Source organism: Podarcis cretensis (genome assembly GCF_951804945.1).
Source record: "Podarcis cretensis genome assembly, chromosome: 7".
NCBI classification, from domain to species: Eukaryota; Metazoa; Chordata; class Lepidosauria; order Squamata; family Lacertidae; genus Podarcis; species Podarcis cretensis.
The window spans coordinates 87,852,394-87,879,742 of record NC_137176.1 but is presented as its reverse complement, the minus strand read 5'-3'; the positions used below and the strand labels follow the sequence as shown (position 1 = coordinate 87,879,742).

General features: G+C 42.8%; 1 protein-coding gene across 7 annotated transcripts in view; it reads left to right on the top strand.

Moving 5' to 3' along the window:
- The window catches only part of SLC45A4 (solute carrier family 45 member 4), a 148,484-nt gene that overhangs the window by 84,868 nt on the left and 36,267 nt on the right, over positions 1 to 27,349 (top strand). For 4 of the 7 annotated variants that reach the window (XM_079984282.1, XM_079984281.1, XM_079984280.1 and 1 more), the window contains 2 exons: positions 7,911 to 8,040; positions 14,951 to 15,619. In XM_079984282.1, coding sequence (XP_079840408.1) covers positions 15,379 to 15,619 — 241 coding nt within the window. In that variant the 5' untranslated portion in view covers positions 7,911 to 8,040; positions 14,951 to 15,378. The remainder of the gene's footprint in view (positions 1 to 7,910; positions 8,041 to 14,950; positions 15,620 to 27,349) is intronic. The other 3 variants (XM_079984285.1, XM_079984284.1, XM_079984286.1) reach the window with 1 other exon arrangement.

Sequence of the window (27,349 nt, the reverse complement as noted above, 5' to 3'; positions counted from 1 at the left end):
GGATTGAAGAACTAACAAGCACCTTAAATCCATGGTTGTCAAGTGCATTTGATGGGGTAGGCCAAGGTTGTATCAGCCACTGTTAGCCTTTTTAACTAAATGGGGGACAAGAGTTCATGGACCAAGTGACTTTGAATATCAGGCACTGGAGGCAAGCAGGGGAGAGGGGCATGGTGCCCAGCTTGTGTTTTTCCAGCAGCCATTGGCCAGGCCATAGTTGAAAGCACTATGCTTACGGACTGAGTGGTTCCTAGATCTGATTCAGCAAGCCCATTGTTAAGATATCATAAGTGATTTGGAATTCCCTTTGTGGTGGGGGATAGTTGAGCTGACAGGCATATTGGAGGAGCTGGTGGAAGCTGGCTGCTTCAAGGGACTGTTTCTGAAGACCTACCACCAGGCGCTGGTTTTAATTCATGATTTTGAGTGGTGAAGTTAAAACTTGATTTTTCAAAACAGAGAAAGGGTCATTGGAGTCACACACCTTTCGAATGAGAAAGCAAAATAAGCCAGGCTTCGTCTTGATATAATCTTTAGTTTCTTTCCTTCCTCTCTCAGGAAAGCAAACATTTTAAGAATGTGAGGATCTGCTAGCAATAAAACACCATGGCCTAGAATGACATAGAATTAGTGACCCCAGACGATTGGCTGGAATCCTTGAAAAAGGGCTTTTCACTGTCGAAAACACAGTATTATCTCCTCCCAGGACATCCAGAACTAGTCTTAATCCTTTGCCTGTCTGTAAAACTAATTTTTTTTGTTGTTTAGTCATTTAGTCATGTCCGACTCTTCGTGACCCCATGGACCAGAGCTAGCCAGGCACTCCTGTCTTCCTCTGCCTCCCATCAAACTCATGTTTGTAGCTTCGAGAACACTGTCCAACCATCTCGTCCTGTCGTCCCTTCATATCATGTATTGAGAGACATAGTGCCTCAGGATTAACACTCTAATAAGTAACCTAGTTAATGCAGGGAAGGAAAATGTTATGGGGCCCTAATATATATATATATATATATATATATATATATATATATATATATATATATATATTGTGCACAGAACCATGCAGCCCCAGTTGGTTAAAATGTAAAGCTGAGACATTTTTGAAGGTATGAGTTGTAACCCCAATCCCAAAAGCTGTGGTTGGCTACAGATGAAATGGTTATGGAACAGGCACCTCCTCTTCAGCCAGTTTGCATGTTCAGAGATCTGGTTCCCAGTCATAGTTCAGGACCAACAGCATATTTGAAAGCAGACTCCCAAGTAAAGGAATATAGTTAAATACAATACCTAAAGATACGTCTGAAGTTCTTTGTGACTGGAAAGAGGAAGGGCCGGGAACTTATATAATACACATAGATCAGTCAGCCCAAGTGGTGGTTTTACTGTAGTATCTTGGGAAGAAGTCTCTGGAGCTGCCAGAGACTGAAACAGGAACTCCATGTGCAAAACATGTGCTTTGCCAGACAACTGTGGCTGCCTCCCCATTATAAATTACAAAAGAAGGTATGAAATGTCCTTGCATTTTTCCCCTCTGCGGAAATCTTAACTCCAGCCTTGGTATGTCTAGCCGTATCAAATGATTGATGAATGCCATGCTTGAGTTTCCAATATCTTTTTTTAAATTTTTTTTAAATGATATTTATTAAAAGTTTAAAGATTACAGAAAGAAGAAAGAAAAAAAAATTAAAAAAAATAAGCAAAACAAATCAATACATTACAATACACACAAAAAAATACATCCAAAACAAAAATAAAAGCAAAAACAGTTAAAAACACATCCAATTTTTCCATTTCTTTGTCTTTCATTTACTTGTTTCATCGACCTCCTCACACCTCCCTTTTTTGTATTCTAGTTATTAATTATTTCAGCAAATCCATTCTTATCTTAATTTATTTTAACCTTATCTTACCATTAATACCATAAAACTTATTTGTACTTAACTCCTTATATCATTTCTACTAAAGCTATGTAATTTCATTCCAACATTTTTCTAATTGAGTTTCCAATATCACCCTGGTTCACAAGTCCCACTAACCATAACTTGAACTGTGGTTTAATGTATTTATTATTGTGTGCTTTTTTTGTAAACTGTTTGGAGGCTTTACAATAAAGCAGTATAAATCTTGATAAGTAATGTGAATGAGCAGGATGTTGGTGCAAGCTGCTCAAAAGTTCCCAGAGTGCTCCTCCCCTGCTCCCGCCAGCTCCACTGCAGGTAAATCACAGAGAAGTCGGACTTTTGGTTTGCTTTCCTCCACACCAACCACATGCAGCAGCCGAGATTCATTTGGGGCTTACCCCTTGAGCCAAGGATCAGATCACATAACCTAACAAGCCAAACCCCGGCTTGGTTCGTCTATAGCATGGGTAGGCAAACTAAGGCCCGGGGGCCGGATCTGGGAGGGCCCGCGGACGGTCCGGGAATCAGCGTGCTTTTACATGAGTAGAATGTGTCCTTTTATTTAAAATGCATCTCTGGGTTTTGTGGGGCATAGGAATTCATTCATATATATTTTTTCAAAATATAGTCCAGGTCTGAAGGACAGTTGACTGCTTCCCTGCTGAAAAAGTTTCCTGACCCCTGGTCTATAGCATGGTAGGAGCAAGGGAGGGCAAATGGTTTAATGTGGCATGTGAGTTGTCACTGTTTCATTATTGCAGCAGAATGCTTTGGGGATGCTTGGAGATGAGTACAGAACCAAGGTTGAATTATTCAACTATAACCAGGATCTGTGGATCTCCAAGGCGTTGGCAACATCCCCCAGAGTGTTTTATCATAATACCTTGTGAGTCAGTGTTGGCCAAACTTGGCCCTCCAGCTGTTTTGGGAACTACAACACCCATCATCCCTAGCTAACAGGACCCAGGGGTCAGGGATGATGGGAATTGTAGTCCCAAAACATCGGGAGGGCCAAGTTTGGCCATCCCTGTTGTAAGTGGTTGAGCTAGTCACCGTTCAGTTGGATCCTCAGCTCACCCAGCACTGGCCTTATGGAGGTGTGGCATACGATGAAAGATGCCGTAAGCCAAGGTTAGCTGTATGCTACTCACGGCTCAGCACTGCATTGAGGAAAGTCAACGTTGCTTGGCATCAGTTGCCTTTATGTTTCAAACAAGGCAATACAGGAAGTTGTTAATTCGGACAACAACGGCAGCTTTGCTCCTCCACTTTGCATCAGCAAACACCAATTACGTGGCAGCAATGGCTGCGTTGATGCAGCTATTGAAAGGCAACAGAAACAGGGCCTGTGGTGTTTGGCACACTTTTGGGGGTGGCATATGGCAATAATCCTCTAAATCTGAATAAAATCGCAACCAACAACAGTGTTTATGCTGCAGGATCAGAAAGAGTTGAGTTGGGTCCCAGAGTGAAGATTGCTTCTTTGAAGCTCAGAGCTGTGAAAGGAGCATGGAGCAGAGTGCTCTTCAAGCATGCCCCTAAATACATTCCGGACTTGCCTATAAAGACTTTTTAAAAAAGGTAAAGGACCCCTGACTGTTAAGTACAGTCGCAGACGACTGGGGTTGAGGCGCTCATCTCGCTTTACAGGTCAAGGGAGCCGGTGTTTGTCCGCAGACAGTTTTCTGGGTCATGTTGTCAGCACGACTAAGCCGCTTCTGGCGCAACAGAACACCAAAACCAGAGCAGTGCCTGGAAATGCCGTTTACCTTCCCTCCGCAGCGATACCTATTTATCTACTTGCACTAGTGTGCTTTCGAATTGCTAGGTTGGCAGGAGCAGGGACCAAGCAACGGGAGCTCACTCCGTCGCAGGGATTCGAACCACCAACCTTCCAATTGGCAAGCCCTAGGCTCAGTGGTTTAGACCACCTTGCCATTGGGCACAGAGTGCTGGATTCTATGCTGGTTGTCAGAATTGGAAGCCCAAATTAATCAGGGGCCACTGTGGTGACTCTCTCCTTAGTGCAAGATAAAAATCAGGGGCTGGAAGGGGGGCTATTCCAGAAGTTATTGGCAAGAGGAATGCTTACAGTTATTGAGAGAGAGAAAATAATAATGGTTTTCCACCCTGGCACTCTTGACAAATATACCTGAGAATTAAATATGGCAGTTCAGTAGAGCAAGTTGAGAAGTTTTTATATTTGAGATTAACTTTCTCTGTGTCTGCTTCGTGGGCTCCATACATTGCCAGGACTAAATATGAAAGGCTTGCCAGTGAACGCGGTTGATATTCTTAAGCCCATGGAAATATATGCAGCCAACTGGAAAAAAACAAGGCAATAGTAGGAACCCACAACGAAGCTTACTTGTAAAATAACGTCGCTCAAAACAGAAAATAGCCAGACTAGGATCTATGAAAATTTCACTCAGAAAGTGGAGATTGGCCCCAGTTGCCACATATTGCAGGATGCATGTCCTCTGAGCCAAATCTCCCTGCCCCTATTCCCTGTTTCAGTATCTCCCAGCTAGCAGAGGGTGGTTTACAATCTCAGACTCAAATCTCAAACCTTTATTGGCATATAGACAAGATTCCGAAAGGTTCAGTAGAATAAAATCGCTCGGCAAAGTCTGCATCTAATGATGAAAATACTGTTGTATAACATTCACGAATCCCCATTGCGTGTTTCAGAAACCTGGCAGCTATCGCCATCTTATCCTTGTCCCAAGTAAACATTAGGAAGGCTACCCTGCAATTTGCCTTACTGGCACTCCCTCCTAACAACCAACTGATGAATGAATTTAGATCGAATTATCTGATACAAGGGGCAGTGCAAAAGAACACGCACAAGTGGTTCTATAGGACCCTACAGGGAATAGTCTCTCTGCGAGTGGCATTTTCTGGAATCTCCTGTATATTGCTCTCTCCCTGTTACACTCACTGCCCCCGGGCCTGCTGGATTTTGCTTGAGATGCTATTTGACCCCCCTGTATTTTTCAGCAAGACCACCTCCTACCTACCTTCTCCACTCCCTGCACCACCTTTGTTTAGGCTTCAAGGCCATGCACTTGTGGCTTAACCTCTTGAAATATACTCAGAGTCAAGAGTGGATTTCATGCTCTTTATTCAGCTCATAGTGGTGAGGAGGAATGGAAGTTCCCCCAGAATGTCTGCTTTATATACATTATGTACACAATGGGCCCCACGTGATTGGCTAATTCCGGATTTCTTCTGTAGGCCAATCAGGTTGCAGATTCACTTCCACCTGGAGCTGGATTGGGTGGCTTCTGTGGACCAATCAGACTGCTGCATTCTGGATCCTATTATTCTAGGACCAATCAGACTGCTGCATTCTGGACCCTATTGTTCTAGGACCAATCAGACTGCTGCATTCTGAATCCTATTCAACTCAGTACATAACACTCTTTACTATGCATAAGCAAGCATTAGCAATATTACATTACTTGAGTCACCTTACCACTGTCCAATTTTCATCTGGTGCATTTACAGTCTACCTTACAGACGCTTCAGGTTGTGTTTTTTTGGGTCACGGACCGCCAAAACCTGGAAGTACCGGAAGAGATTACTTCCATTTTCAGTGGCCGCGCATGCGCAGAAGCGCTGAATTGCGCTTTGCACATGCACAGAAGCGCTGAATCACAACCCGCACATGCGCAGACGCACAGCTGCGGGTTGCGAACGTGCATCCCGCATGGATCACGTTCGCAACCCGAGCATCCACTGTATTTTTATTTACTTTTTAAAATGCAGTTGTGTTCTCATTTTGCATTCTTATGTTGCAGACCGCCCTGTGATCTTTGGATGAAGGGTGGTATGCAAATATAATAATAATTTCCTTATTCAAAACAGAACCACTAAACATCTATCTGTCTCCTCCTCCTCCCCCCAAGTTCCTTTGAAGTTGTGCTTAGGGTAACTGTGACTTTTGCCCGCATAGGCCTATATGCAGTTGGAGTCATCCTTCTAATTAGTAAGCAAGGTAGAATATTTTACTTGTGTGGATGAAATGGTTCGAGCTGGCACTCCCGCAGATTGAAAACTGAATACAGGAAAGAATTGCTGGCACTCCTGTGCAGGAAGGCTCAGCCACGGCTGAGAGGATTTTTGCCTGGAATGTTTCGATTCAGCCTCTCCTCTTGAGGCTTGATTTGGCGAGTGCCAGGCTGCAAATGCAGCTTTTTCCACTCATAATTTTTGTAGCTTTAAAGGGCTAGACAAACACCCACAATATGCTTGCTTCTAGTGTAAGATATTGAAGACCAACCTCACTGTTTGTTTGAATGCTGTGCAGAAAGGAGGTTAAAGAGAGCTCTGACAGGGGAAATAGATGCTGCTCTTTCAAAATGAAGGAACTGCAGCTACTGAAAATGTTTATATCGGCCAACAAATGCCCAGAGAGTTTATTCAGTAGGTGCATTTGCTAACAGCATTCCAGTTGGTGGAACAAGCAGCCATCTTGTCTTATTGTGTGAAAGCCCTGCATCTGAAAAAGGAAGCTCTTTTGGTTTGCTAAGTACCTTTTATGCCAGAACTGGGTTTTATGCATATTTCACAGTGAATTTGGACAAATTGGATTGATGACTTAAGTTATTCACAGTATCACTGGCTGCTTTTTTTGCTAGACGTTATCTGTAGCAAATAATCTTTAAGAGGCTGATAAGTGCCCACAATACTCCCACAATGCTTATCCTCTTATATATGTAGCTTATATATGTGTGTGTAAAAGTGAAACACATGTTTGCCTTCCTACTACGATCTTAGCTTTTGACACAGGCCCCCTTCTCTTTCAATTTGGTGGAATAAACATCAGCATTGCCAGACTAAAGCTTTGGAAGAATCACAATTACCCATCTTCAAAGCACACACATTCACCACTTACAGAATTTGCCTCTGGGGCTTTTTACAGCCTGTTTACTTTTTTGAGTTCTCTGTGAGTGTTTCCACACAGAGATACTGAGACACGGTTTTACATACTTCCGATAGCTGAGGCGCGTTGTTGTGTTGTTTTTTTTAATTGGAAAAAAAGCCACATTTTTGCTCGTACACCCCAAAGTATTTTTTTAAGAGTGTCTACCAATTAACTGCCTCCAGAAGAGTCCGTCTGTTTGTGTCTCTGCATGTATTATTCGCCTGGGAGGTGGTGTTTTTCCTGTTGGAAGGAGGCAATGTCTCGAGAACAGCAAGTCTTTGCACTGCTGCATTGGGCTTCCTTCAACAGTTGGTAACTCTGCTGGATTGGAAGCAATTGAATGATCCCACTTTATCCAGTGCAGAAAACCGCATCTAGATAAGACTGATAAGACTGACATTATGATGATGATGGGAGAGAGGCAGAGCTCATGGTGGAGGTCATGTGGAGATGCAATTGGTATCCTTCTCTGGGTGGATACTTTGGGACCACATCTTAATTAATTTTATTAATTAAGATGTGATCCCTAAACAGCCTCGGTCCTGTATACCTGAAGGAGCATCTCCACTCCCATCATTCAGCCCAGACACTGAGATCCAACGCCGAGGGCCTTCTGGTGGTTCCCTCATTGCGAGAAGTAAGGTTACAGGGAACCAGGCCTTCTCGGTAGTGGCGCCTGCCCTGTGGAACGCCCTCCCAGCAGATGTCAAGGCAATAAACAACTATTTTACTTTTAAAAGACAACTGAAGGCAACCCTCTTTAGGGAAGTTTTTAATGTCTGATGCTGTATTGTTTTTAATATTCAGTTGGAAGCCGCCCAGAGTGGCTGGGGAAACCCAGCCAGATGGGCGGGGTATAAATAATAAATTATTATTATTATTATTATTATTATTATTATTATTATTATGACAGCACACAATATTATTATTATTATTATTACTACTACTACTACTAAGAAGGAAGAAGTCAAACTTCTGGAGTGGATGGTAGCGGGGAGAACTGGGTTACCTTAAGTTGTCGTGAGCCCTCTATTGATTGTCAAATGCACTGATTGTTTCCTCCTTTTGCATTTAAGATGCCCTGAGGTTTGTCGGTCTCATCACTATAGACGTTGCCTGGGTAAAACTCTTTACTGTGCCTCTTCATTTGCTCTGCTTGAGGAAGGGAAGCCAGCTGTGTTAATGCCTAGACTGCTTGAATGACAGGTAAAAAATGGCCACCCAATGGGTCGCTTGCAATAATGTTGTCTGAGAATGCTTAGACGTTTAATAAAAATTACCGGGTTTGTATTTTTCAGACCTTCGCTGTCTTTCCAGTGCAGAGTAACTGATAATTACTTTTCCTTTGTAATGCATGAAAGGAGAGTCCTTAACTGCCAGCCTCTATGAGCAACTATCTCGTGGCCATTTATATAAGCTCATAAGCATGCGTTGGTTCATTTAATTTTGTTCAGATTTTTTTTCCTTGCTGCTCACTTTGGTCATATTCAAAAAAGGTACATCTCACACCAAACATACTCAGCTGCAAACGATCAAATTTAAATTGAATGTATATAGCTGGTCGCAACTGACACATGAGGCTGCCTTTTCTTGTAGATGGGAGACATTTTTTGTGCCAGGTCAATTCAGACATGCAGTGAGTTATGCAAGTCAATATAATTTATGCAAATACAGTTTTTCTTCATGAACTTGTTCATTTTGCTTGCAGCGGTCTGGGTAAAGTCTTTGGGTTTTGCAGAACTCTTTTTTGCAAGGAGTGAATTGGAATGGAAAATAACCTGAGTAATGCAGGCAGAGTTGAATAAACTTAAACTGCTTTTAAAATCAAACTCGAGTCCTTGGCCTCTTCTAGATTGCAGTGGTCTTTGGCATGCAAATCCAGCTTGCAGTGAAGGTGCAACAAGTGGCACACTTAGCCGAGGGTTGGTGGCATCCCTGGATGGGAATAAGGGGCCAACAGTGATAAGGGGCTGTGGTACAGTGATGTCTGGCTTTTGTGTCTGTTCTGCACTGCTGTCTACCTGAAAGCTCCGTAGCCTAGAGACAAAGCCAGACCACAGCAAGATATGTAGTACAGTGGTACCTTGGTTCTCAAACACCTTCGTGCTCAAACAGCTTGGAACCCAAACACTGCAAACCCAGAAGTAAGTGTTCTGGTTTGCAAACTTTTTTCGGAAGCCGAATGTGCTCCATTTTGAGTGTTAACGCTTCCGATTTGAGTGCCACACTTCTGTTTTGAGTGTTACGCTGAGGTCTGTCTGTTTTTGCTATTTATTTTGCGTTTTTGTTATTGTGGTGCTCTTTTTTTGTTTTTGTTTACTGATTGATTGATTGATTGCATGACTGCAGTACATTGTTTATTGCTTTCATTTTATGGATCAGTGGTCTCGTTAGATAGTAAAATTCATGTTAAATTGCTGTTTTAAGGGTTGTTTTTAAAAGTCTGGAACGGATTAATCTGTTTTGCATTACTTTCTATGGGAAAGCACGCCTTGGTTTAGAAACGCTTTGGTTTTAGAATGGACTTCCAGAACGGATTAAGTTTGAGAACCAAGGTACCACTGTACATATGTACTAAAGGTTGTGCATGAATCACAGAACTGGAGAGTTAGAAGGGACCCTGTTCCAACCCCCTACAGTGAGTGACACTGTAGTTTCTCCTTGTGGCCTTGGCTTGTGACACAGCCACCAAATGATTGGTCACACAACCGTTGAGGTATGGGCAAGTGGCTTTGGCTTGGTGATGAGACTTGAGGTAAGCCTTCCCTGTTTCCATATGGAATTTGACATTTATCCATTAGAATACGGGTAATTTTAGGAAAGGGAAGCCTCATGTAATCATCACACTGAAATCCTACAGCAGTTAAGACGCAAAGCATCCCATCCCATAGCTGCTGATCCCCAAAAGAGCACAAATTCTGGGTCTGGAGAGTTATTGCATGCATCCATACAGGCTGATAAAGAGAGATGTTGTCAATATCATGAGACTAGAAGCAAGTCACATCTTGCTCACTCTCCCTCTCCATTATGAGGCAATGGGCCATGATGAAAGAACTCTCACATTTCAAGCTGGTAACAAGGGGCACACAAAGGGCCTCTTGTAATCTGAGAGCATACACCCATGGATGACACCTGCAATATTAGATGCTGAAAAGATAGCATCTCTGAGATAATTCCCTATTCGCAAAGCTCTAAAGGCATGCCACTCCCTGGCCTATACAACATAGTACACACTGGGTGCTGTTGTCATGCTTGGCTCAGGGAGCCAGGCAAATAACTGCCTGCCTTCTGTCCTCCTTGGGCAAGTGCCATCCTAACAGCAACTGCAGGATTTTGAAGCATTAAAATGGCACATCTGGTTTCCAGAATCTGAGCAGCACGGGTGCGCCATCGAAGTACGCAGGTGTACAGTTCCTGGGCCTGCCACACAAATGAGCCTTAGCGTTGAAGTTTCGATGCACCAGAGGTTCAGTTCTGCATAGGTTGCTTTTCGGTGTTGGCATTCAGGTTCTCAGGGCTTCCTGAGCACTAACTTGCCTCGAGCATAAGCCAGAAAGTTTCTTCATAACATCAGAACAATGGCAGATCGGTAGGATAGATTTGATGTCCGGGACTGCTATAACATCAGAGCATCTGAGCAATCAAGAAAAGCAAAGGGGAGACCACAGGTATCTGATACAAGAATCCAGGAGCAATAGGCACCACTCACCCTTGATTCTTCCCATTTACAAATCTAATCCGTCTTTGCAATGACCATACAGTCTTTCCGTAAGTTAGGGTGTCTTATAAAGGGATTGCTAATTGTGATAGTCTTGCTTTAAATAGTCTTTCTTAAATGTTTGCTCTTGTAATCAATAATTGGCATAAGGTATAATTAAACCTGCTAACCTTTGCCTGGCAGCAAGACAGATCATGAAAAGTCAATGTCTTCCTTATCTTAGGGGATGTGAACAGACACGATACTACAGTTGCAGCCAAAGTTTTATTGCCCTTTCAGGCCACTGCAAAATGCTAGAGAAGCAAGACTCTGATGGGCATGAAGGGAAAGGGTGTTGCAAACTAATTTAGGAATATTGAAAATGGGTCACCATTTACAAGTGCTCCCTAAGGCCCAGTGAGATCCTGTGGAGGCAATTCATCCATGATGCTTCATATGTTCGGTGTTAGCATACAATCCCGTTTTCCTTCAAAATGCAACTTATCATTCCAGCTGCTTGGGCTGGTCCAGTTAGGTACAGATCAGCCAGTTGCCTTGCCTTGATGGATGGACTAATCACTCTCCTATTTGTCTCTGAGTACCAAACTGTTCACTCAGCCAGGATCCTGCCGGAATGTCTATAGTGATCCACACTCATTAGGAGCCCCACAGGATCAGACCAAAGGTCCATCTTTTTCAGCATCCTGCTTCCTATAGTGACCAGTTAGATGTCTTGGCGAAGTCCACAAACAGGGTGTAAATACATGGGCGCATTCTGTTATTTTCTTCCCCTAGATGTCTTGGATTCACTGCCATGCCGTCACTTAAGCATGGAGGTTCCATACAAGCAACATAGTCATTGGTATGCCTAGCCAGCCACCACTTGTATGAATGAGGGTTGTATTCAGGCCTCAGCCTAAATAGAGCAGAACTTGGAGTATCACTTCACACACCGTGCCGTGTGCCAGCCTTGCAGGAGATCTTATTGCTAGCAAAGTCAGAAAACAGCAACAACAACCTGGGATCTTATTAGGTTGCGTGAGCTCATTCCCATAGGAATTTAGATCGGTGTTGGATAAAAACTTGCTGTGTTCATCCATTCCTGGAACGTAGGAGTTTGAAATTCAGTGCGCGGTTACTCATTTTGGACTGTTGCTTCTCTTATCAACACTTTTTATATTCAGAAGGTGTAAGTTAGTTCTTTTGTTTCAACTTCATATCATACAATACTAGACTTGGAAGGGACCCTATCTTTATGCATTAGTTAGTATTTCTATCAAGGCACTACAACTCAACGCCTACACCCATTATTACAACAGTGATTCTATTCTACATACAGTGGTACCTCGGGTTACATACGCTTCAAGTTACATACCCTTCAGGTTACAGACTCCGCTAACCCAGAAATAGTGCTTCAGGTTAAGAACTTTGCTTCAGGATGAGAACAGAAATTGTGCTCTGGCGGCGCGGCAGCAGCAGGAGGCCCCATTAGCTAAAGTGGTGCTTCAGATTAAGAACAGTTTCAGGTTAAGTACGGACCTCCAGAACGAATTAAGTACTTAACCTGAGGTACCACTGTATTTAAGTAATCTAGCCATTGGTATCTTGGTTGCCACTATTAGATCTCTTTTTCAGTTTTTGAATCATTGCTGTCAATAGTTGCAACAAGTCCAGTTACTATTATGGAACAGTAGTAGAATTGTGCATGTCTGAATAATCATGCTTCTAGTTCTGGGGACATTTGATACTTGCTTTCGACAAGCAGCCTGCAGTACTGTATGGCAAGCTGATTTTGAAACCGAGGGAACTTCAAAAGTGGCTTGTGATGTGGCCTGGAGGTCTGCTTTTGCGAAGGAGCAGCCTTAACCTGTAGCTCTTTAGATCCTGAACACAGAGCATGACAATTTCCCTGAAATATCTGGAATATTGTAGCTGCAATATGTATGTATGGCAGTGTCGGTTTTGCAAAAAAAAAAAAGGTCAACAACTTCGGCCTCAAAGAAGCTTAAAGCTCAACAATTTTCCTTTCTGGATTTTCACTTTTTGAAAAAAGGCAACCCTACCTATGCATAACCAGGTTTGTGTTTTGCAAGTAATTTAAAACGCAAGCACATAATTTGACATCATTTCTTGTTACAGGAGCAGATTTTTATTTTTAATACAAAACAATTCGCAGTGTCAGTTTCTGGTGAAAATCAGGTCAGAGTCTCAGGTTTCTTGAACTGCTATAGGCCAGCCCCGTGATAAGCGCCACAATTGAATAACAGAAGCTGAAATATTTGTCCACAAGGAACTGCATTCACATCCCAGTGAAGTCTCCCTTTTGCCATTCATTTGCTCCCGTTTAATGTGATTGCCTGTTTGGTTTGCATGTCAGCTGGGTTTCCTTACCAACACATCCCCACCAGCAATGCATGCAGCTTTGATAGACGGCTAGATCAATGTGGAATAATTGAGCTAATAAAGGGACATCTTCAGTCAAGGACTCTTCTTCCCTGGTTTCTAAAAGTTTCTAATGGTTGTGCAATAGCACATTTCACTTGTTGGGCTCACATCTTGTTTGTTGTGGAAGAGACTTGCACCGAGCACAACTGCCAAACAAGGTCAGCAACAACAGAACATATCTGCATAAAGTATCATGAGTGTTTATGACTAAGGAATCTGCCAGATCATTTCATATCTTTGAAATTATCGCTCTGGAGATTATAGGCCTGAACTTGTATGTTTGTGCATCTTTCTGACCTAGAAAGATAAACCATTGTTGTCATTTGTGATCCACTGATAATGGATGGAGATAACAGTCCCAGCATTGAATTTCCCGAAAATGGTGGCAGGGACTGAAACATGGGAATGTTATTATCATTTCACCTTCTTGCAGTCCACAGTGCTTTCTTTGATGCATGTATATTGGTGCATAATAATCTGTGCAGAATTAGATGCAAATTGGATAGAGCAGAGAATCGTTAAATAACTCAGGTTGGCAGTAGCTCACTGTAAACAGCGTTGACGTCCTAAATTAGGGCTGTACGCTTTAGTCACTGAAAGCTATCATTTGTTTTTTAAGCAAATCATATAGTTAACAGCTAGATTTGAGCTCTCAAACCTACCCTTTCTGGACAACCCCGGTATATTCTACTTGCAGTAGTACATCCTAGAAGTCTGCTCAACGATACTGATATATAATTAACAACCAGTGCAACTGTGACTCTTACCAGGACTAGCAAGTGTTATGTTTGATGGTTGCTTATTCCCAGATATCAACTTACAAATTGCTTTTTTAAATTGCTTTTTTAAAAAGGCTGTCTCTGCCCTCAGGCTTAGCCTTTAAAAAATGACACAAAGGGAAGATGGATCGAGAGGGTGGAGGAAATAAGCATATTTGAGTACTTGTTCTCAGTTACAGAAACTTTTTTGAACTGTAATTGGGTACAGCCTGATCAGGAGAATTGAACAGCCACAGCCCTTTCAGTTGCCTCAAGCTGCTTGACAAAGTTGAGGACATCTGTTGGATTCACCTTGCTGAAGCTTAGTATGTCTGGGCCCTTAAATACATTGACTGAAGTAAATATAAATGTACTAAATAATATAACGAAAGGCACTTAACGTGGAGCCATAGATTCCATGGAGCTATGTGTTCACAGTGAGAGCATAATTTGGGGACATGTCCATAAGTGTGGTGGAAGAGGCCTTGATTTGACTTCATTTACATTCCTAGAATAGGGAGAGGAGATGTAGCTTGTCTCAAGGTGCCCAGATGGTCTGTGACTTGCAGAGTGGATTTGATTTAAATCAAATCAATTTAAATCACTAGTCAGTAAGACTTGATTTAAATCACTTTTTTAACAGAAAGACTCATTCTTGCTGGTATAATCTTAATATTTACAGCCAGGTGAAGGTTTCATTTTTGGAATAATAAATTTTCAGAGTAGTTTTTACAGTTATATCAAAAATTATTGATTTGGTTGTACTATGAGAAATAAATAGACAGATAATTATGAAATTATTGTGAGGTTTGATGAGTTAGCTGTTTATATTTGGAAAACTTTTCTGCTGTACTTTATTGGAAGGAGAGAAAAAATCATTTCCTTAATAACAATTAAAACAATTTTATTTAACTAAAACAATAACATTACAGCATATGTATCCATGTTTCTTAACTGATGTGGTTAAGCACATTTTTTAATAAGAAACAGACTGAGTTTTAGCACACATGAAAAACTTAAAACAAATCCTTATTTCCTGATAAATAGCCTTTGGACTATAGTGTAACTTAAATAGAAAACAATCTATAGAAAGATTTTTCCTCCAAAAGAATTTTATTTTTAAAATCCAATTTAAATTTTAAAAATCCATTTAAAAAAATTAGAAATCATTGATATTTATCCACCCTGGTGACTTGACTTTTGTCCTTCTTTGCAGATTAATCAGCCACTCGATGGGGATTACCAGTGGAGCAGCTGTTTGTGTCACCTTTCCACCTTTGTGTAGCAAGCAAAACAACTTCAGCACCTCTTCAATAATAATTATGAAACTGGTATTAACTGAATGGCAATTATGGATTTTTAACTCTAGTTCACAGTAAGCAAAACGCAAGCCCAGCAAGCCATATGTTGAATTTCCTACCAAATATAGCTTTTTGTTCCTCTGAATGTTTCAACGCCTACACACGAAATTGATGACGGAACCTGTTCGTAACGAGGGGAATTACAAATATTGCTTGCACGAGGAACGCGACGCCATCAGAAAGAGAAGACACCGTAACTTATCGTTAGAGATGATAGTGTTATTTATATAGGTAGAATAAATAAATAAATAAATATATAAATATATATATTATATATATTTTTATGGTAATGAAAATGGCTCCCCAGAATGCTGACTCGGAATCTATGCAAGTTCAAGAGCTACCTGTGGTTCAGCTTCAGAAACCGGAAAACGAGAATGAGAGTAAGGAAGAGACCATAAGCGAAGGATCCATAGATCGGATACCTGTACGTCTCTGGGTGATGCACGGGGCCGTGATGTTTGGCAGAGAATTCTGTTACGCCATGGAGACAGCTTTGGTGACGCCAGTATTGTTACAAATTGGTAAGTGGAATTGCATAACCATGAACAGTCGCCATCGTTCATCTTCTGTTATCCATGAAACAGCAGGACAAGTTGGCCCTCTGGAGGTGTTCTCTGATTTTGCTGTACCCACCTCTTCAAGAGGCAAGCAGAGACCATGGCATACAAGCCACTGGTTCTCCATAATCCACTCCTATGCTGGAACCCTCAATCCACATCAGTGTAACCGGGAGCCATGCGGGTTGAATGGATCATGCAATTACTTTCCATACCAGTGTCTTGGCTCCAAGGGAGGTGCCATGCTGATGGGAGAAGTAACCCCATCATCCAGCCACCAAACCCAGTTTGCCTCCCTGTGTGCCAGCCAATTGCCATGTTACAGTGGTTTATGGATCGGTTTCAAGTCAAAAGTATCATTCAACAAAACCATAGTTCAGGAAGGAATATCCAAATCCTACAAGGCTGGTATGGGGGGGTTGGTAGTTAGAAGGAACTGTAACTTTCACTGAATCAGGCAGGTTTATAGGTATCATATGAAGAAATTAACTGATCCCATTATTGGTGTGTTTGTGTTTCCTAAGAGTTACCTTAATTTTTCTGCCTTCTGTGCCTTCCCCTTTCCCTTTTCTACTTTCATCCTTAGAGGACTTGCAAAACTTTTAGCTTCTGCCAGGGTGGATTTGATTTACAGTGGTCCCTCACAAGACGAATGCCTCGCAAGACGAAAAACGCACAAGACGAAAGAGTTTTCCGTTTTTTGAGTCGTTCCGCAAGACGAATTTCCCTATGAGCTTGCTTCGCAAGACGAAACGTCTTGCGAGTTCTTGCGAGTTTGTTTCCTTTTTCTTAAAGCCGCTAAGCCGTTAATAGCCGCTAAGCCGCTAATAGCCGTGCTTCGCAAGACGAAAAAACCACAAGACGAAGAGACTCGCGGAACGGATTAATTTCGTCTTGCGAGGCACCACTGTAAATTAAATCGATTTGAATCACGATTTAATTCACTAGTAAGTAAAACTTGATTTAAATCATTTTTTTACAGAAAGACTCATTCTACTAATAACAATAACAACAACAACAACAACAACAACAATAATAACAATAATAATAATAATTTATTTGTACCCCACCCATCTGGCTGGGTTTCCCCAGCCACTCCAGGTGGCTTCCAACAATAATCTTAATATTTATAACCAGATGAAGGTTTCATTTTTGGAATAATAAATTTTCAGAGTAGGTTTTAAAAAAGGTAAAGGTACCCCTGCCCGTACGGGCCAGTCTTGACAGACTCTGGGGTTGTGCGCCCATCTCACTCAAGAGGCCGGGGGCCAGCGCTGTCCGGAGACACTTCCGGGTCACGTGGCCAGCATGACAAAGCTGCATCTGGCGAGCCAGCGCAGCACACGGAAACGCCGTTTACCTTCCCGCCAGTAAGCGGTCCCTATTTATCTACTTGCACCCGGTGGTGCTTTCGAACTGCTAGGTTGGCAGGCGCTGGGACCGAGCAACGGGAGCGCACCCCGCCGCAGGGATTCGAACCGCCGACCTTTCGATCGGCAAGCCCTAGGCGCTTAGGCTTTTACCCACAGCGCCACCTGCGTCCCAGGTGTAGGTTTTACAGTTATATAAAAAATTACTGATTTGGTTATACTATTAGAAATACATAGATAATTATGAAATTATTGTGAGGTTTAATAAGTTAACTCTTTATATTTGGACAACTTTTCTTCTGTACTTTATTGGAAGGAGAAAAATAATCATTTCCTTAATAAATAAATTGTTAAAATTGTTATTAAACTAAAACAATAACATTATAGTATATGTATCCATGTTTATTAACTGATGTGGTTAAACATTTCTTTTAAAAAAGCTTAGACTGAGTTTTAGCACAGATGAAAAACTTAAAACAAATCCTTATTTCCTGATGAATAGCCTTTGGACTATAATGTAACTTAAATAGAAAACCATCTTTAGAAATATTTTTTTCCTCCAAAAGCCTTGTATTTTAAAAATCCAATTTAAATCAAGAAATCCAATTTAAATTTTACAATTTTTTGATTGATTTTTTTTTAAAATCATTTATTTATATCTACCCTGGCTTCTGGTCAAGGCCAATATCACCAGCAGCACATCGAACTACCTGGCAATAGATACTACTACATGTTGCAGTCCACTAAATTACCCCCCTTCCCACTTTCCAATACAGTCATCCCATTATTGCCTCCCCAGGTGTGCATTTGGCAATCCTAAAGGATTTAGCTCTCTGCTGTATTTATGGGTAGGCTAGTTTGTTCCAGGCTTCAAAGGAAAGCCCAGCGTTCATTTATGAGAAAGTGATGTTGAAAGCAACTTTGAAGTGGTGGTGACACAAGCGCTGGTCTGGGCTACACCGAGAATGCCTCGCTCGGAGAAGGATCCCCACCTTCCTAAGAGTAAGAGGGGAAGTGAGTGTTGGGGCTACTGCCATGTTAGCAGCAGCAGAAAAGCTTCTTTAGCTAAAGGAGAGGGAAGCAAAGAGCCAAGGCAGTAACATTCACCTTGGGTGACACAGTGCTTTGTGTTAACCTGTGCAGGGCCTCCCTAGGTTTGAGGACTGGGGCGATCACCCCCATTCACCGCACCCTAAGGACACTACTGGACACATGTTTTTGTACTCATTCCTGGCCTTTTGTGGTTCTAGGCCTTACCTGTAGCACACTATTGAGCCGTTCTGCTTTTTCTGAGGTTCCCCCCAGGTCATTGCAAATCCCTGTTCAAAAGCCAACTATTTCAGCTATCCTTGAAACGTCAACTGACTCACCACACTTTTAAAGTCGCAATAATGTTGGTCTTCCAGTACCGAAGTCCATCTTCTTTCAAAGTTGACTCAGCTCTTGAAGTTCACATTACTCAGCGAATAATACATATACCAATGTCTCCTGATGTTTTGATGGTTTGAAGCTGCTGCTTGTGTAACAGGAGTACAGTAATGCTTAGAATCAGATTTCAGATGTTCCAAAGCCTAATCTAAGTCCTCGTCTTTTTTTTAAGAAGCCCAGGTAGAACAGTAGATCATGTCTCATTCACATATGCAGAAGAAAAGGGGCCAAGTTGCTGTGTGGCCTTGGGCAAGCCACATTTCTTACCTAACACTACCTCACACGGTGTTGCTTAGAAGCACCAATTTAGTTTTGAACCCTCAGGATAGGGTGGGAAATCTGAACAAATTAACTTATTTACATTGACTCAAGGATGTCTACACAGAGCAGTTGTACTGTTAACCTTAGAGTGTAACATACATAGCATACGGGATAGTGATTATCAAAAGGGATTGATCTAAGTTGGAAGTGAGTGACGTGCAGCTCTCCGTAGTGTTGAAGACTTTATCTTAAGATGCAAGACATGTCTCCCAATTAACTGCAGATCTCTCAGACAGATTATCCACAGTGAGTGAACGTTCAGTGGCTTTTGCTGCATAATTTAAAGCCATCAAAAAAAAAAAAATGGAGGCGTACAGTAGTAGGCAGAGCTTCGTTTGCGAAATGTTGCCTACAAATAAGGAGCTTAGCTTGCGAAATATTGGCCTGGAAAGGTGTTTGTGCCATAACTCTTCTCGGAAATCTTTAACGCCTCTCTTTGACCCTGGTGAGCTTAATCTGGCCGTAACTTGTCCAAAGACCTGTGGGCTGGATGGCTCAGAAGGAACCTCAGTTTGGACGCAGGGCAGGCTTTTAGACTCACCCAAGGGTGTGCCTGTTGTCTTTGTTCATGGAGTTTTCTTGGCAGGGATACTGGAGTGGCTTGCCGGTTCCTCCTCCAGGTGGATCATGTTTGGTCAAAACTCTCCACTATGACCTGTCCATCTTGGGTGCCCTGCTCAGCATAGTTTATAGCTTCTCTGAGTTATTCAAGCCCCTTCGCCACGGCAAGGCAGTGATGTTGAGGGCACAAGGAGAAGGGGACGACAGAGGATGAGATGGTTGGATAGTGTTCTTGAAGCTACCAGCATGAGTTTGACCAAACTGCGGGAGGCAGTGGAAGACAGGAGTGCCTGGCGTGCTCTGGTCCAGGGGGTCACGAAGAGTCGGAAACGACTAAACAACAACAAAGGGTGTGCCAGTGTTCTGGTGTTAGCAACTTAAAACTGCCCCTTGAGAATTGTGTGGGGCAGGTGTGCCTCCTGGGGAGAGGCCGAGGTGAGCTGCCACATTGGGCAGGGACTGAGAAAAGTGGGTGGTGTAACATCGTATAATTTAAACCTTTTGAATCATAGGTTAATTTTGATGCATCCCTCTCTGTTCTCTATCCAGGCAAGCACAAAGCCTTGTCGGAGGTCAGAGACACTGTCTAGACAGGCAAAATCACTCAAGGAGGGTGCAGTGTTAAGGGGTGTGGCTTGGGAGGATTCCGAGGGCCAGAACAGGGAGGCCTGGGTAGCCTCATTGGGGCCCTGGACATTAGGTTCCCCATCCCGGTGGAGAGTGAGGGTGTGTAAAATGCACTGAACCGGTCATTTCTACAGATGGCACCATCTCCCTTATCAAGGAGCAGAAACCTTTATCCCAGCAAGTAGGTAGATGCCAGGAGTGAGCTATCAGAAATCACAGTTAGTGGAGTTAACTCTTTATTAGAAAAACAACAACAGGATCTGCACAGGAGTATCCAGACTAATGAGCACAGCAACGCATCTCCAGCAGGTCTTGCCCGGGCGAAGCAGCTGCGGAGACTGGAGGTCCCCACCTGCCCACAGCTGCCTAAGACCCCTCTTCTCCAGGGTTTACCCCAAGCAATCTGAGACTGCACTTTCTCCACCCTCTTCAGACCTCTCCTGGTTCTTCAGGGAGGAAGGGAGCTTGTCACAGCAGGAGGGGGAAACACCCTGGCTTCTTCACCAGCTGCACTCATCCTTGCCCCTTGGCCTCCCTCTTCTGCTTCAGCTTCTGCCACCGATTCTGGACATCTCTCTGCCATAGACTCCTCTCACTCACCAAGCCCTGTTACCTCTTCAGCTTCAAACATCTCCTCTTCCCGGACTTTGAGCCTTCTTCCCTTGGCAGTTCCCCAGCCAGCTCTTCCCCGCATTCCTCTGCACCCAGCCATTCCAGGACAGCAGAGTTCTTTTATAGGCAGAGGAACTCTTTAAGATATACAGGACTCGTGCCATAATAGGTTCTGATATTTTTAAACGGTGCCGTATTAAATGCCTGGTTACCATTTAGTCCTGCCATCACCTTCGGAAAAGGATGGGATAAAATGTAGATATTAGAAGAGATGATAAGTAGGTCACAGTATTGCCTTCCTCTCGGTGACCTCAATGGTGATGCTCTCTACAGCCAGTGATCTGCCTCCAGGCTGCCCTCTAAAAAAACAGGACCAGGCTATGCAAATTTAGGGGGAGCGATCTCATTCATGTGCTTGTGTCTAGAAACTCATACTATGCCTTGTTTTCAACATTGAAACCTGGACTCGTGCCCTCATTGCTTTGAGGTGTGTTGGCAAGGTGGTTTCAGCAGTCCCTCATTTACATAACTGCATATTAAGTAGAGTGCTGCCGACATTTATATGTGCAATTTCTGAAGACTTAAACGAGGGCAATTCCACTGACATTCCATTGCAAAATGCCTCCGCAGTGCTGGCGGTAGGTTTTTTTTCTTTTTTTTTGTGACTTTCGAAATTGACTTGCAGTAACCCTGGTACCAGTTGCATGGAAGAGAACCTTTGACCTCCGCTAGATAGGTCTCTCCAAACAAACCCCCCATTGTGGCCATTCATTTGCACGTGTTCTTGTTCTAAACTGCGTTACCCTTTGAACAGTGCATTCTCCAGATTGGTAGCTGGAAGCATGTAACCATATCCGGGGCCTTAGTGGCATAGCAACAAGGGGGAAAGTAAGCCCTATTTTATCAGGCAGGTTTCTCTTGCATGACCTGCTTTTCTGTTGTTCTAACCCCCCCAACCCCAGGCTAGCAACTTAAGAAGGAGGGGGGGATGAACAGGAGTCGATTAGTGAATATAGTACACTGGGAGGCATCGGTTCTCTGGCGTTAAAGGTGGGCATCCCAAGGAGGTGCAGATAATTTCTGGGAGAAGCAACAGCTCTTTCCACGTCTGGCTGCAGTCTGAGAAGGAGTTTGGGGAGTACACAGCGGGTGCCTCTTGAGGAGATTTCACCCTTCCCATATCCAAGAATCTCCTGACGAGTCTGCTGATTCTCCAGAGAGGAGGAGCAGTGTACTGCTTTCTACTTATTCAGCTCCAGCACCAAGTCAGTCAGTCAGTCAGTCAGTCAGTGTGTCGGAGAGAGAGAGAGACTGAGTGTTAGAGATCGTGTGTAGAGATAAGCTTGCTGCTAAGAGCAGCTGCAGACACTCAGTGCAGCATTCATTTATGCTTAGACCTATTTAGCTCTGTATATAGTTTTGTATTATAGTTGTAGTTATAGAATAAAAGAAGATATTCTACAGAGCTGCTCTCTGAGTCGTTTATACACTGCCAGACTCTGCTATACTCTGCTGTGCGACGACTGTATTGTGGAAGTGAATCCGGTGCTCACAACTTTAAGCTGTGAGTCCACAGCACTTTGACCAGGTGGTCTCTGGAAGTGCTACCCAGCTCGCCTAGCCCAGTCGGGGTTGAAGTGCATGAGTCCAGTTGGTGACACTGGCTCAAGGGCGATGCTGACACCTCTCCCGTGGTTGAGTGAGAATGTTGTGATCTACCATGCACAGGGCAGGGTAACACAGCTCCCTTTCCCCATTGAAGTCTAGCTTTTCTTGCATGCTAGTTAGAGTTAATTATTTTGTGAGTTATTAGCCTTCTTTTTTTCTTTTCTTCTTTGCAAGGTCAAAAAAGTAAGTCTATAAAATGCACAAGAGTCCAGTTCTTCTTCCTGGCCTCCTTTGGGTCTTCAAGAACTAGCTAAATCTAAGCTTATTTTCTACCTTTAGGTGTGAAATTAAGTTTGCTCTCTGCCAAACATGAACGTCCCTCTTGCTTGGTGGTTCTCTCTCTTGGGCTTTGAAATGATGCAAACCATATTGGCCGCAGGTGGTTTGTGATGATTTAAGTCGGTTGCAGGTTTATTCTGTTCCCCGGTTTGGAAAGCTGGCTTCTAAAGGCAAACGAGTTCTTTAGCAAAGAGAAATCAAGACATACCTGCTCTGTGCCTTAACAAAAAAAGAGAGCTTGATGTAGCTTCAAACTGGATTTCTGCATTGTCAGGGGATTAAGCTCTTCTCAAGAATGCTCCACTTGAAATCCTCAGATATTAGAGGATGACTTGAAACTGCGGCTCTGTTGTAAACCTGATTTCTTGCCTTTTGTCTTGCCAACTTCAAATTAAGCATGTCGAGAAGGATCGTTCCCATTTGGGATTCTGTGGCTTTCAAGTAAAAATGCAGGTAAAGGGAAACAACACCCCTGCTTAATCTTCTTGATGTTGGAAGAAGCAAATAGTTTTATAACAACCCTTGATGGGCTGGGAGAGAGGCTTTCTTCTTTTATATCCCATCGCTGTGTATCTGAGCCACCTTGCGTTTAAAACGCTTACAGTATCCTGTGTTTTTGCAGGATTCTCAAATTTCAGCCAGTTTGGAATCAGCAGGTTTGACTTCCCTCCCCACTCCAAATAAAAATCCGTTTCTAAAATATGCTTGAAGGGGGGTTGTAGAAGGAGCAGCCAGTAGACTAACGCAGCAGTATTAATTTTATCACTTCATTCAACAGGCATAGCTGAATTAACTTTATTAAGTGCTGCAAGCACAATGGCCCTTTTAATACCCTAAGCACTTATGGTTCTCCATTCATGAACGAGCTTCAGTCATCAACCGGCGTACTATATAGAGGCTTCCCAGAGCTGATTGTCTAAATAGCCAACCCCACACAGAATGAAGCCCCCACAGTTTTGCACTAAATAGGATTTGTGTATCTCGCTCGCAGCTACAGGAAACACCAGCTTCAATAAAGGCCACATGCCTCGGAAGTGGCAAACACTTTTATTTTTAATGAAGCTTAGTAGGCAATTATTTCAGAACACCCTCCCAGTTCCAGGTTTTCAATGAACGGTGGGGCTAAAGGGATTGATGGATCTATTGGAATGCTTGGAACGTATGAATCAGCAACTGCGTTCCCTTTTGACGACAAAAGAATTGGGGCGAGTGGTTCTTTTTGTGTGTGTTTGGAGTGCAGCAAAACCACCTCCGAATACCAAAACTGTGGGTCGCAAACACCCGGGGGGGGGGGTTAGTTGCTGTGCATTCATCTCCATTGTTGGTTAGGTAATCATAGGCCTTTTTGAAAGGATAACAAAGATTGCGTTTTGTTTTGTAATGGGTTGGTAAACCAACTCAGTGGTTTCCTTTGCATAGTCTGCAGGAAACTTAAACCTTCCCTTTTGCTGTTTTGGTGTGTACTGCAACACCCACCCACCCCAAATTGACTCATCTATGGAGAGAAACTCCTCACAACTACGGCAAGCCACGGGCATATGGCAAAGGATTCTGGGGCACATTCTTCATGGAAGGTGCTGGCCAGGCCATCATTCCTCCCCATTGGCTCATTTTTGTTTTTTGTTTTTTGTTTTTTTAAAATAATATTTATTACTTTTAAACCTTACAAACAAGAAGAAAAAGAAAAGGAGAAAAAAGAAGAAGAAAACAAAAGAAAGGAAAAACAATACAATACAATATATAAACAATACACCACACAACATTATCACATTAAACTAAACAAAACAGAACAAAAACAATTTAAAAACATACATCATACCATTTCAATGCCTTATCTTTCATTCCCTTGTTTCATCGACTTCCTCTCACCTCCCTTTTTGTATTCCACTTCTATTAATTGTTTCAGCAAATCCTTTCCATCTTTCACTATTTTCTGTCATATAAATATCTTAACTTATTTTAACCTTATTTCCATTAATACTATAATACTTATTTATGCTTAACTCCTTATAACACTTCTACTAAGGCCATATAATTTCATTCCAACATTTTTCTAACACTCATCAATTTTACCCTATTTCTATAAATAAACTTTAAACTTTTTCCAATCTTCTTCCACCGTCTCTTCTCCCTGGTCTCGGATTCTGCCAGTCATTTCCGTCAATTCCATATAGTCCATCAACCTGGTGATCTTCTGTCCGAGGCTCTTAACTCTTTTCCAGGTCCCTTCTGCAAGTCTTCTCCGTATTTGTACATACACTTTACTTTGTCTTCTGCTGATCTTGTTCTTAATTTCCTTCCTTTGATGCTGAAGAGTAGGTCTCGGGGGAGCTCCAACCTAACAATGTTTTTATTCCTTCTCGACATGTCATCCACATCTCCGTGGTTAAAACTAAAATCCAAAAGATATTTCAGGATGTGTTTCAAAGTCCCTCCAACCCATTGGCTCATTTTTGTTCTTGATGTGATACATCTAAATTCCCTTCATCCTGTGGGGAGCCTGAGATTCAGACAAAGCTGTTCTCCCAATACCGATAATCTCAAGGTGCTCAACTCCCAATAAGCTGCTTTAAAAATCCAGGGTTCCATCAGGCCTATTTGAAACCCCCACACTACAGTGGTACCTGGGGTTAAGTACTTAATTTGTTCCGGAGGTCCGTTCTTAACCTGAAACTGCTCTTAACCTGAAGCGCCACTTTAGCTAATGGGGCCTCCCGCTGCTGCCACGCCACCAGAGCACGATTTCTGTTCTCATCCTGAAGCAAAGTTCTTAACCCGAGGTACTGTTTCTGGGTTAGCGGAGTCTGTAACCTGAAGCGTCTGTAACCCCAGGTACCACTGTACGTCATATAGAAATAAAACCCCATAGCAAAGCAAAATAATATTTGAATTGCAAACAAAGACCTTCCCAGGCAGAACGTTGATGAACTTGGGACCCAGAAGGTTTGGGAGGTGGGAAGGTGGGGGGGAGATTTTAGCACAGAGCATGTGAACTTGCAGAAAAGAGCTGTGTTTAATGAGAAGAGAAGGGAGCAGGATCCAGTCCTTCCTGCAACAAGTATATCGAAGTGAGCTTTCTAATATAAGTCTTTCTAATATGAAAAATGGGTGCTGCTAATAGCATCACATTGCCCAAAACATGCTGGGCCTGTAGAGTACCTAGTTTACACACCCCTGGCATCTCCCCTTCCTGAAATTCTGGAGAGCCACTGTCAGTCACTGGGCTATGTGGGTCAGCAGCCTAATGTGGTCTAAGACAACTCCCTGTGTTCCCATTAATGCACACATTTCTGCTTTTGTGTTTTCCCATTCCCACATCTCCAAAAATTAGGGATCCAGACTGGTTTTTATTTGTGGGGGTGACACTTTCATGGCTTTCATCTTGACGCATTTTTGGAGCAGCATAAATTGCACCCCAGCGCTTCTTAATACTGATTTCCATTTCTCTGTTTCTCTTCTGCAACAGCAAATACGTTAGAACTCTTTAATTTGGAACAAATGCAAATGGTTGTAGAACACATGACATAAAATAGTATTCCTGCTTTTCCAGAAAATTACAGCAGTTCACACTACTGTGTGCTCTCTCTCTCTCTCTCTCTCTCTCTCTCTCTCTTATTCATTGTTTCATGGCACTCTATAGCATCCAGCTGCTTTTTTCATTGATTCTAGCAAAGTGCTCTCTAACCACATGTTTACAAAGGGCATCGTTTCTCTGTCTGATGTCGTCAGTTTTGTTGTGCTGCCCCCACCGTTTCCAAAAAAATATTTTAATTTCTCTTTCCTCTGCCAATAAACCACACACTGCTTCTTGGATCAGTTTAGAAACCATTTTCATTAACCTCTGCCAATTCTTTTGGACAACTTATTCATAAAGTCCCTCCTTCTCAGCCCACAGCATTTCCTGGCATTCCGTCCCAGGGATAATGAGATCATTGCCCATATCTTGTATAAACAGGGTCCCCCCCCCAACTTTGAAATTGATACAGGTAATTCTCATTTTAGAGAGACAACTAAGATTTTGTCAAGACAGATCAATATTACTGTCCTCCTGGTAGCAGACCAGGGATTTTAACCCTGATAGTGACGCTGTGAGGTCCCATGTTTATAAGAGCATCCAGAAAATAATCCGTTTTAAATACATATAGCCCCTAAAGCTTCCCCATCAAACTGTACTGTGTGCATTACCCTTATGGGAACTTGTTCCTAAATTGGTCAATATCCTTGGAATTGCAAAAAAGCTCTATTGAGCTTTGGTTAAACTGGGCTGCTGCATGTCTGTGGGCGACACATGTCATTAGAACTGATGTCTAATCTTTCAGCCAGAGCACTGCAGGCTTACATAACGCATGTGGCGCATAAGTGGGGGCCTCATGTGCAGCCTGTACGTTTTAATTACAGCCCTCCAGAGAGGGGGAGGGGAAGATTATAGCGCAGCGAAAAAACCTGAGCCCTTGCAGGCTGGCATCTCTCATGGAGTATTTGGGAAGGTCCGTGTGATCTTCCAAGCACTTTGCTGACCATTTGGGAAAGGCTTGATCCTTTTTCGGGGCAGGCCCAACTGTACCCACTGTATTTCCTTCTGTGCGTGGGGTGCTGGTGGTTATTAGCTGCCTCTTGTACCTGTCACTCCAGCTGACTTGACAGCAGTCCGTTGCAAAGTCAGCAAATTTCTAAGTGTGAACATGTACGCTGGGGAAGGGGGCAATTTACAGGTCTTCATGAAGAGTCTCAAGGAATCAGCATTGGAGATGGAAAAGGAGGAGTTGGGGCTTTGACACACACCTGCCGGCATCCCCTCCAACATTTTCTCGCCCAGATCCGTCTCTGC